Genomic DNA, 12,022 nt, shown 5'->3' with positions numbered 1-12,022 from the left:
TAGCGCTTGGTGGGTATTTGGTTGAGTAAATGCTTTGTTGAATAATACTGGAGAATTTTATGGGGGTACATTGTCTTCTCTAGGATGAATTTCAAAGATATATGAGGAAGAAGGTAATCTGCCTCGACTTATCTACACTGAAGTTTCCTATAAGCAAGAACCCAGAAGAACCCCTGTTGGCTGACCGCCACTCTATTATAAACCAAGCCGTACTGAAGCCAGAATTAAAAGTAAGTGATTTGAAGACTGCAATGTTATGGAATGTTTTTGCTACACAAGAACAATACATTTATTGTAAGGAAGTTCTGAAAATCAATGCTGCTGGCTGGCTATTACAGCTATGCATCAAGGAAAGTGAGAGCTGTGTTGGGACCTATGCTAAACCCTAACCTCCCCTGATGGGCTTGACTTTGCAAATAAGATTTGTTTTATCACATTTGTAATTGCAGCTGCGATATATCCAAGTGCAGAAAATCAGGTATGTTTGGGACAACGTGGAAAAGAGGTTCCAGAAAGTTGGGTAAGTCTGATTTTTTTTTAAAGCACTCATTAAGATATAAGGGAAGAATACTGATTGTTGAGTGACATGAACTGAGGTACAGTTCCTGTTCTGACCACATTTTAGGTTGCTGGAAGATAGCAATTCCTGCTATGACATCCACCATACATTTGGACTGGGTCTGACCAGTGAAGACCAAGAAGTCAGGTAGGGTTTGTGGTACTCCCTCAGTAAACTCTGCCAGCAGAAACTGAAGTATCAAATGATTTATAATCAGTGAATTGTTGACATTATGCTTCCTCAACTTCATATAACCCTCATTCCTTTACTGGCATCAGAGAGATATTCTAAATTATTCTCATCTTAGACAACTTAATGAAAAGAAAAAACTAAAAGAATGATGTGATCAAATAACATTGGACCTTTTCTCTCAGGATTATAGAACTGTATTCTCTGTGTTGTCTTTCCTCAAAAAAAATCTTGAGTCATTTCATAAACATCAGCATCTTAATCCTCCAAATCCCCTGGCAATATAAGGCTGTCAATTTTGTAAGACAATATAATTGTTGCATTTTACTGTGGAGAATGAGCCCTGGAGATGAGGATTTTGTTTGCTCAGTTAATTGTGTCATTCACCACTGTATTTACAGAGCCTAGAATAGTGCCTGATTCATGGTAGATGCTCAATAGATGTGTGTGGAAAGAATGAATAAATAAATGCAGTCATTGATCTGTTGACTGAACGCCTTTAAATATACTACACATTTTGCAAGGCATTAGGTTCTAAGGATAAATAAGACTTGGTCATCTTCCCTGAGAAATTAATTGACTGGTGGAAAAGAGAGACAAAGAATAGTGGTCCAACTGTGAGAAGGAGATATATAGATGCACAGAGATTAGGAAATAATAGTCTAACAGTAGCACAGGAAATCCTTACACTGACTCACTTATAGTGACCTAGAGTCTCTGCTTTCCTCGCTTGTAATTTGAAGTGGCAAATCCTGGTGACTCCAAAAGTAAACCATTGCAAGCCTTCCCAAGCATCTTAATAATCACCTTCATTCCTTGCTCAGTTTTAGGGACAAGAAGAAAGATCTGCCTGACCTTCTTCACAGTTAGTCAGAAACACAAATTCTCAAGCTAAGAAGCCATCTGGTACTTAAAATACAGGTTCTTGGGTTCTCCTCCATAATTTGGATTTAGTAAGCAGAAGCTGGGGCAGTGGTGAGAAAAAAAAACTGCATTTTTTGCAAGCACCCCCATGATTTGCATTCACATCAAGCCTGCAAGTTACAGATCTGATATTGTTTTCAAGTTTTCCCAGTGTCTAAACACTATGAAAACTGAACCAGGCATCTAGATGATGACAATATTACAAAATGCCTTAGACATGGCATCATTATATGAGATTTCAGATACAATCCCTAAATCACAGAACTATAAAAAGTTTTCAAAGTCATTTAAAACATATTGGTTTTCTAGCATTAAGCACAAGACATTTAAAGGATTGATCTATTTAGGAAATCTAGCTGATGAATATATATATATACTCTGCCCAGGAAACCATTGCCACAGGAAAGATTTCCCATCAGTCTAGCTACCTCATATTTGGCCCCATTTATCAAGTACCAAACTTTAATAAACATTATACATAATTAAATTTAAATCTGGTCCACACAATAAAGAACTTGACAATCTAATAAGCAAGACGAAGAGTATAGTTTTCCAAATATGAAGAATAGAGGAGACAATCAACTTAGAAACATATATAGTCATATTTTATTTTGCAGGTTTTTCTATTTAGCAAATAAATAGAGTATGTAGAATATAAAGCATACCCCCCAATTTTACCTTTTATTTTTTAGTGTAAGACTAAACACTTCTCAAAAATTAAATGTGATTGATTGGTTGGTTGAGTGATAGCATATCAATTTCCTAAATGAATTTGAGCTTGCTTGTATGGAAAGCAAGGAACTAAATATAAGCAATAAAGGAAGGGGGATACACAAAAATCTCTAATCAGAAAAGGCCAAGGAATCTAAACACAACCTCTTCCTTGGAGTTCTGTTGTGACTCAGCATTATAAACCCAGCTAGTATCCATGAAGAGGTGAGTTTGATCCCTGGCCTCGCTTATTGGGTTAAGGATTCAGTGTTGCTGTGAGCTGAGGTGACCTGTGGTGTAGGCTGCAGATATGGCTCGGATCCCACGTTGCTGTGGCTATGGTGCAGGCCGGCAGCGGCAGCTCTGATTCGACCCCTAGCCTGGGAATTTCCATATTGCACCATGGGCGTGGCCCTAAAAAGACAAAAAATATGATAAATAAATAAATAAATAAATACAACCTCCTCCTTTAGGCTTCCTAGCAGCCAGACACAAGGAGAAAATGCACAGATGCACAAAGAGAAAATGCACAGATGCACATAGTTCTCACTTTTTGGTCTCAACAAACAAATCAAAATATCGAGAGTGACAACTTTACCCTGGAGAGAAAATGTCAGAGGGCATAGGAAGAAGATAGAGAAATCATTCCTGGAGGTTTCCTGCCCCCATCTTCTCTCATTCATGAACTGAATACAACTTCCCATCTGAGAGCCTGTCCTATACAGGTTCACAGACACTTGGGGTAATTCTCTTACCTCAGGGATACAGGGCCCTCTGGAATAAACACAGCTACTTCATCCCCCATCCATCCAAGTGATCTTATTAGGCCAGTTTTTGAGTGACTCTTCATCTTTTCACTCAGCCCATCCTACTCCAGCCTTCTTTGTTTAGCATCCTGAAAACAGAAGGGGAACATTCTGGCAGTAGAGATCCAGGCACCTCCTAACTAGGGGTTATCTACAGAACAATTGCCTTGTTAGTAACCTAGAGATCTGGAATTTAAAAAAAAAGGCTTTTATGGGTAGGGCTTGCCAATTTCTACAATCGGAATATCTCAGCCATGGCTGATTTCAAGCTGCCAAGTGACATCACTGAATGTGGAGCTGTGCAAAGGTCCTAACAATTGGCTTGATGATTCTGCTGGACAAACTTATTTCTCCACATTTGTCACATCATTGAGAAAAAAAGCCATGCCTGTTAGTACAGAGGAAAGAAATCTGAGTAACAGGCAGCAAAAAGGGTATGTTTGCCATTAGTGCTCAGCTCCAAGCTGGTGGAAGTTGTTGCAGGAGAAGAGAGAAAAATGAAGCAAGAAGAAGGTGAGAGAGAGAGATTAGGGCTACTATGAACCCCTACTCTCTTATACCTTAGGTCTTGTGGGAAGCAAAAGTCAGAAAAGAAACCATGCTATATACCATGATCTTCATCCCCTGGAAAGCCCCATCCTAGAAATAGCCCAAGTATAGACAATCTACCATCAGATCAGTCCTTTGGGAAAGGAAGGATTGGTTGGAGTAGAGGGGACAGGCTTCACTCACTCTTCTGGAAGCCAATAAAGTTGATTCAAATCTTAGAATTTTATTAGAAGTAAATAACTTACTTAAAAATATAACCCACAGTTCTATGGATCTGGGTCCACTGAAAGTATAGAATCACTTAACTCCACTGTCTTGCTTCAGAGCAAAACTCCATGGCAGCACAAGTAAGCTTAGGTCCTGGTCTCCCCGGAAAGATCCTGCATGGATTTCTCCACTCCTGCCTCCATCCAGATGCCCTCTTGATCCCCTGCTTTCTGGATCTTTATGCCTGGGAATGCTTCAGGCACTTTCCCAAAAAAGCTGACCTCACTTAGCTCACATATAAGGCAGGAAATCCTGCAAGAACTTGACTTTCCCTGAGGTTATCGGGAAATGAGCTTTAGGAAATGAAAGAAGTGAACAGGTAACAGATGAGAACTAATGCTAAGAAATAAAATGACTTCTGTCATTTGTACAATGGATCTTCTCTGTATAAATTACAAAGTATATAAGCAGGTTTAAGCACTGCTGAAATAGGGATTTTTTTCCCCCTGAAAGTAATTTCTCAAAACGTACCAGCTTTGCTGTTTTTGTTACTTTTTAATGGAGAGGGCTCTAAAACCAACATCCTGTTACACTCTATAACCATGCTCAAATGCCAGCCACTGGATGGCATTTCTATGCATCTGTGAATTTCTTAAGTCTCTCATCCTTTATAAAGCAGGTGTATGAGGGGAGTGAGGGATTAGGTAGCAGAACCACCTGGGAAATTTTTTCAAACTCTAATAAACCTGCTCCTTAAAAATTCCAAAGTTCATGGAAACAGGCCATGCCAGAATCCCCTAGCTTAGCATTAACAGTTTGGAAAACTGCAGGCCTCCGTCCCTGCCAAGGACTCTATTGGTGGCTTATCAAAAGGGAAGCAGAGTGGTTGTGTGCAGTTTGAAGAAGCTCACCATTGATTTTGGCATCATCTTCCTGCCTCTTTACAGACCCTCAGTCTAGTCTTCCCCATCTGGAACCAAAAGGGCCTAGCACACAGCAAACTGTCAACAATTATTTGGTGAATAAATTGATAAATGAATTAATGAATGAATGATTCATTCATTTATCTTCTTTAGACCATCCCCAAAGAAAATATTCCTAGTCATTCATGCTTGGTTTTTCAGGAATAAATATCTTCCAGCAGATTTACTCATATCTCATGGTGGTCAGAAAACTCAGTGCTCCTTCAAGCATAGCTCATAGCCAGGACAGAAATGCTTAACTTCCCTGTTGAGAAATCCTTCAGTTTATTTTGGAGACAGACCTTCTACCTCCAAAGCAATTATTCCCCTAATGAATAGTTCTGAATATTAGGCAAGTCTACTTAATTTCATTCAGACTATTTAGTTTTATGAGGCCACCTGGAATAAGTCTAAGGCTTCTTTTCCCTGTCAGCTCATCAGATTTTTTTTTTTCTTTTTAGGGCCACATCCATGGCATATGGAAGTCCCCAGGCTAGGGGTCAAATTGGAGTTGTAGCTGTAGGCTTACACTGTAGCCACAGCAATGCCAGATCCTTAACCTACTGAGCAAGGTCAGAGATCAAACCCACATCCTCATGAACACAGTCAGGTTTGTTATCACTGAGCCATGACCACAACTCTTCCTCAGATTTTTAGAGTCAAGGAATGTTATATCCTTTGTTCCTTGAAACTTTGTTCATGTGATCCAGTTTCCAGCCTCTTATTCCTTCCAGTTGCTTAGCCATTGGTCAATGTCCCTGAAAATACAGCTTGGCTTGCACTGAATTTGAGAAGAGTACACAGTTCCTAGACACATGATACTTTTTGGCAAAAGATAGTGAAAAATATAAAAGCAGCAAGGGGCAGGCCATGCTGTTATGCAAACAGCCCAGAGAAGCCCTAAGAAGTATCATCTATAGGCAAGTATCAATCTGCTGGATCTCAGTCCTCATGAGAGCTGAGCCCCTCTCCCTTGATATTAATATCAGAAACCATGTCACCAGACAAGGCAAGACAAAGATCACCATGCCCTTGGCTTGCTCCTTTCTAACCTGACTGCCACAGCCTGTGTGCTGCTGTAGTTCTGTGAACTGGATTTTCCCCTTGTGAGGGGAGACAGTATTCTAGTCATGGGTCACAAAGGTCCCCCTTAATTAATTCCAATATTTAGGAAGCACTCTCTGTGTCAGACACTGTGCTCCTAGATGCTAAATAAACAGAGTTGAGAAAACTCCCTCCCTGAAATTAAAGACGGCCTAGGAAATTTGAGGAGAAAGACATGTAACTACATGTTACAATTTAAAAAGTTATGTGTTGTTATTAAGAAATGAAGGGTTGTTGGAGTTCCTGTCATGGCGCAGTGGAAACGAATCTGACTAGGAACCATGAGATCCAGGGTTCAATCCCTGGTGTCGCTTAGCAGGTTAAGGATCTAGCATTGCCGTGAGCTGTGGTGTAGGTCGCAGACACAGCTCAGATCCTGCGTTGCCGGGCCTGTGGTGTAGGCTGGCAGCTGCAGCTCCGATTCAACCCCTAGCCTGGGAACCTCCCTATGCCATGGGTGCGGCCCTAAAAAGCAAAAAGAAAGAAAGAAAGAAATGAAGGGTGTTGAAAGAGAAAAAAATATTTCACTGTGCCTGTGGGAATAGGGAAGATTTCAAATACAGCTGCCACTTACTAAGAACTTGTCATGTCTTAGCCTCTTGTCCTAAATTCTTTACTTATTTATGTCATATGCTAATGATAGCAATTTTATTAGGCAGGTATTATTAAACCTGTTTTATAAATAAAGGAACTGAGGTTCACGCCTCCTTATCATTCATTCATTTAACAAACCATTTTCAAGTGTATGAATGAGGCCATGATTTAGGCCTTCAGGAAATACCAGTGCCTCTAGTAGCTTATAGCAGAGGATACAGTCTGTTACATGTATGCTTGTTAACATGTAAAAATAAGGTATAACTTCAGATGATCAAATACATTATAAAAGAAAATGAGATAGGTTAAGGAGATAAAGAGAATCTGAGTTGGAGGGGGTCACAGTAGCTATTTTATTTTATTTTATTTTTTATTTCCCCACTACATTTTTTTTTCTACTGTACAGCATGGTGACCCAGTTACACATACATGTATACATTCTTTTTTCTCGCATTATCATGCTCCATCATAAGTGAGCAGACATAGTTCCCAGTGCTACACAGCAGGATTTCATTGCTAATCCATTCCTAAGGCAATAGTCTGCATCTATTAACCCCAAGCTCCCAATCCATCCCACAGTAGCTATTTTAAATGGAATTGTAATAGGGCTATTTGAACAGAGGCCTGGATGAAAAGAGGGCAGGAGCCATGCAGAGGTGTGGGGGAAACTGGTTCTGGGTGGAGAAAGCAGCAAGTAGGAAGGCTTAGCTGGACTCAAGCCCAGGTCTGTTGGATCTCAAACTTCTCAATCACTGAAGTGGCAGAACATGTCTCAGGACTCTGTAGAGCTCAGGTTCTTTATATCTTGATATGGAAAGAATTCAGCAAGAGGCAAATTGATAGATAAGAAGTGATTTATTAGTATAGGATGCTTGTGAAGGATACAAGTGGGCAGGCAAGAGGGCTCTGCCCTTAGAACTTAGGGGGCTAAATTTTTATGATCAAAGGAAAAGTGGGGAGGGGAGAAGACCACCCTCTTCTTCGTTCCTGAGCAGACCTCAAGCTTCCATCATTAGCTCCTCCTCCATGTCGGGTGGGGGCGTTTTTTGTCCTGCACGATCAAACTAGGACTGTCAGGGTGCAATTCCAATCGGCAGAAGGGTGGTAACATATGCTAAAATATGGTAAATCATCTCAGGCTTTAGTATAATGAGGGTCTTCTACTTTAGAATGTCACCTTTCCCCTATATTTTTATTTTTAGTATACACAGAGGAACATGTCCTAGGGATCATTAACTTACTGACCTCAACCAGCAGGATGCAGGCGTCATTGACCTAATGTATTTTGTTAGTTTTGTTGTTAAGCAAGTCTGCTTGGTTTCATGATGTTACGATTGCTTTCTTGAGTGATCATTAACAAACAATGGTCTCCCCAAACCCCTTAACATTCCCTCGCTATCTATGATCCACTAGTGGGATTTCTAAACTAGCTAGTTATTATCCTATCTATCCCAATGACCGCTAGGCTCTATTATCACATTTGGATCTGAAAGGCTAAGTAGGCATTAACAAAGTGAAAGATGCAGGGAGTGTATTCCAAGGAGAGAGAGAGAGAACCAAATTCAGGGTACTGAGAAGTTCTGACACTTGCTTAAAACAGGTTATTTCATCTGACTCTGGAAAAGAATCCTAACCACCAAAGTGGCTTGAGTTATGACCTCTTCCCAGTGTGACACTTAGGGACTTCCAAAGTCCCTAACATAGCAGCACGTGCTGTTTGATCTCACTACTTTCCAATATCTCTCTGCCACAGTGTTTTCGTGCAGAGTCAGAAGACTTTGGTCTGAGTCCTTGCTGACACTCAGAAGCGATGATGTTATTTGGAATAGCACGGTTTAGAAGTCAGACAAACTTGGACTATTCTCTCTGTCATGGACCAAAAGTCCATCATGCAGATTTGCATCATGGGTCCTGAGGCAGAATGTGGAGTGGAGTCATAGAGACCACGGTGGGGAGCCTGGCTCTGTCTCTGTCTAGCTCTGAGACTCTGGGAAAGTTCTTAGTTCATCTAAACCTGTACTCTTTATATGAAAAATGATAATACATAATCTCATAGGGATAATGTAATGACTAAAGGGAAAAGGGTATATAAAAGGTTAAATGTGGTTTCTGACATTGTCCTCTATGCTTTAAAGTTATATTGTCATGATTAATATCAGATATGTGCACCTTTGTCAAAACACCCATACAGAGTAGTTCTTCTCATTAGCAAAGTGGGGATATCAGTTCTTTCCTTTCTACTGTTGTGATGACCCAATAACAGAATTTTGTAGATTGAAAATTGTAGAAATTTGTAAATTGTAAATTGCTATGTAAACACGAGAGCCTCTTATTTTAAGGCACACATGTGTAGATTTACAAGGTGTTAGCGGTGAAGCCCATAGACGATCTTCCACTTTGTTGGTACATTCCTTCATGTAATTATTAAGTTCGTATACTAAGGCTCTGTCCTAGGTGCTGGAGGTACAAAGGTAAGATAGACATACTCTCAACACCAGGAGCCATCTAGAATGCCTGAGAACTCCAGGACACCTTCATATCTGTGTCTTCTTAGCTGCTCTGAGAATGTAATCAAAGTATTTTTTTTTTTAAAGAACTGCCTAACTTCATTTTGATTCTTGAGTTGTACTGTACTTAAGATATATTTTAACCAGAAAAACGACTTTGTCCATCATGTACTAACATTCATTTAAAAATATATGAATGTTTTAAGATTAGCGCATTAATTTTTGATTGAAGCACAAAATCTCTAAAGGGTAGAGAAGGGACTTCTGTTTACTGTGGCCTGAACTCACTTACTGATGAGCTTGTAGGTGTAACACTAATAGATGATCAATTTCCTACAGAAGATTAGTATGCGGGCCCAATGCCATCGAGGTTGAAATCCAACCCATATGGAAGCTGCTTGTTAAACAGGTAACTGTTCTCATTTATTTTTGGAAAAAAACAAAACAAAACAAATGCCTGTTTTTTCCTTTTTCCTTTCTAGCACTCAGGGAAATCTTAAATATGTAGATATTTTGATGTGGACAAAATTCGTGTTTCATCAAATTTTTTTTTTCTTTTGTCCTTTTAGGGCCGTACCCGCAGCATATGGAGGTTCCCAGGCCAGAGGTCCAATCGGAGCTCCAGCTGCCAGCCTACGCCAGAGCCACAGCAATGCAGGATCCAAGCTGCGTCTGCAACCTACACCGCAGCTCATAGCAGTGTCAGATCCTCAACCCGCTGAGTGAGGCCAGGGATTGAACCCGTAACCTCATGGTTCCTAGTCGGATTCGTTTCTGCTGCTCCATGACGGGAACTCCTCATGAAAATTTTTTTTTTGTTATTCCCATTGACTTTATGCTTTTCCTGTCTATTGAGGTTTTCATTATTTCAATAAATAAATATATATTTATGTGTTTAAGTATATATATACTTTAATTCTAGGATTTCTAACTGGTGGTCCTTTTCAGTAACAACTTGTTTTTAATTCAAATTCACTTAAAAAAAAAATCCCTTCCCAGTGTGAGAGATAGATTCCTATTTCCTAATCTCCTGTTTGTTTTGTTTTCTTCAGTTTTTGATGGTGGTTATGGTGGAACTGGCGATATTATTACTTCATGATCTCTTTGATGATTTAAAAAGTATAATTTTGATCGTTTTTATATTGCTCTATTATATCCATTTTCTTGAGAGTGACCTCTTCCTTTGTTACCATTTTTCTGCTTTTTGTGTATTTTCTCTGTATGCTTTAAAATTATTATTTTTGATAAGCTCACCTTGAATAGGGCTTTCCCTTCCTCCACTTTTCTCTTTCTCTCTGTGCTCACTCTCCCTCTTTGGTGGTTCTTACAGGTCCCCAGGGGTCCCCAGTATAGAACTGGGGCGTCGCTTGGAAGTTTGTGCTCTATTCCTCTGGGATCTGTGAGATGCAGGCCCTGAGTCAGTTTGGGGCTTGGCCAGGCTCACAGCTGCACCACAAACTTGTCTCTCCCATGCTGCCCTCTGCTGGTGAACCTGAACCCTTCCTTGCTGGCTGTGACTTCTCAGCCTCAGCTCAGTTTTCTTTGTGTGTGTGTGTGTGTCTGTGTGTCAGTGGGGATAGGTCTGTGGGCCTCATCACATTCAGCTCTGTTTTCTGCAGTAAGCCTGGTTTTTGTTCCCTGTCTCTTATGGGACACTTGTTCCTTCAAGCATCCAACAGATCGATCTGTCAGTCCCCAGTCAGTGCTGCATGTTTCTGGTCCATTTTTAATGCACAAAGATGGTCACTTTGGTTTTTAGCGTGGTCATTTTTAGAAATAAATTTTTTGTAGGCTTTTCTTTCTAGAGTAGTCTTAGGTTCACAGCAGAATTGATGAGAAAGTATTGAGAGTCCCCATATATGACATGCCTCCACATATGCTCAGGCTCTCCTACTATTAAAAAAGTAGTTTGCTTTCTAAACTTCTTATTCAAGTATATTTTCAAATTACCCAAGACTCTTTCAAGTGTCAGTCTGGTCTGTTTTGAAAGCAGAGCTAATATTTTCTGGCACTTATTTATTAGGCTTTTAGTAGGAAAAAAAAATTCTTCACATTTGATTTCAAAAGAATATTGAATAAGAATAAGAATATTGAATAAGAATAAGAATATTGTTTCTCCTACAAGAGGTATTTCACCAATTTTCTACTGAGTTTATACACACTCAATATTGCATTATCACAAATGCATAATCTGCAATTAAACCATTTTATGCCAAGCAGAGAGAAGAGCTATAATTTATAAGAAATTCATGTTGCAGTGGAAATGATAAAAACATTAAAGAACATAAGCTTTTTTAATGTAAAAAAAATATATATCCAGGTGGTCAGAAAAATTTTAAGATATAGCTTATTCACTTAGGAATGAATGTTAGTTCATTTTTAGGAATAAGGTAGAAATTTATTTAATATATTAGAGAATTACAAAAAATGGAGGTAAAAAAGAGCAGCACTGGCTTTAGGTAATAATTTTATCTAATTCATTATAATTACAAAGAGTGCTTCACCAGGAAAAGAGACTTGCTTTGTTCAGATGGACTCTTTAATTCATGATAAGTATGTAAGTCATGTGACCTTCTCTAGCTCTTGGGTTTGCACTCTGCTATTATTATTAATAGTGAAGTTAGCAGACCCAAAATGGGGACAATTAAGGGAATAAAAAAAAAGTTGAAGATATTATTGAGACCAAAAATAACTGCATGGATGACCAGCTTTGGGGCTGGTGATACATTCTGCCCGTGATTTTCTTTCTTCTTCTTCTTTCTTTTGGGGGGGGAGATTTTTTACTGCTGCATCCTCAACTTATGGAAGTTCCCAGGTTAGGGGTAGAATTGGAGCTGCAGCTACCGACCTACACCACAGCCACAGCAACACCGGATCCAAGCCCACCTTGGCAAACTAAACCACAGCTCT

At 39.6% G+C, this 12,022-nt stretch overlaps 1 protein-coding gene across 3 annotated transcripts in view; it reads left to right on the top strand.

The window, feature by feature from the left end:
• The window catches only part of ATP13A5 (ATPase 13A5), a 113,861-nt gene that overhangs the window by 20,293 nt on the left and 81,546 nt on the right, over positions 1-12,022 (top strand). For 2 of the 3 annotated variants that reach the window (XM_021070060.1, XM_005670077.3), the window contains exons 3-6: positions 84-230; positions 450-520; positions 626-706; positions 9,452-9,521. In XM_021070060.1, coding sequence (XP_020925719.1) covers positions 84-230; positions 450-520; positions 626-706; positions 9,452-9,521 — 369 coding nt within the window. The remainder of the gene's footprint in view (positions 1-83; positions 231-449; positions 521-625; positions 707-9,451; positions 9,522-12,022) is intronic. The other variant, XM_021070061.1, reaches the window with a different exon arrangement.

Source organism: Sus scrofa, chromosome 13, assembly GCF_000003025.6.
Source record: "Sus scrofa isolate TJ Tabasco breed Duroc chromosome 13, Sscrofa11.1, whole genome shotgun sequence".
Lineage (NCBI taxonomy): Eukaryota > Metazoa > Chordata > Mammalia > Artiodactyla > Suidae > Sus > Sus scrofa.
Note: the sequence above shows the minus strand (reverse complement) of the source record. Positions and strands in the feature narration are given on the sequence as shown.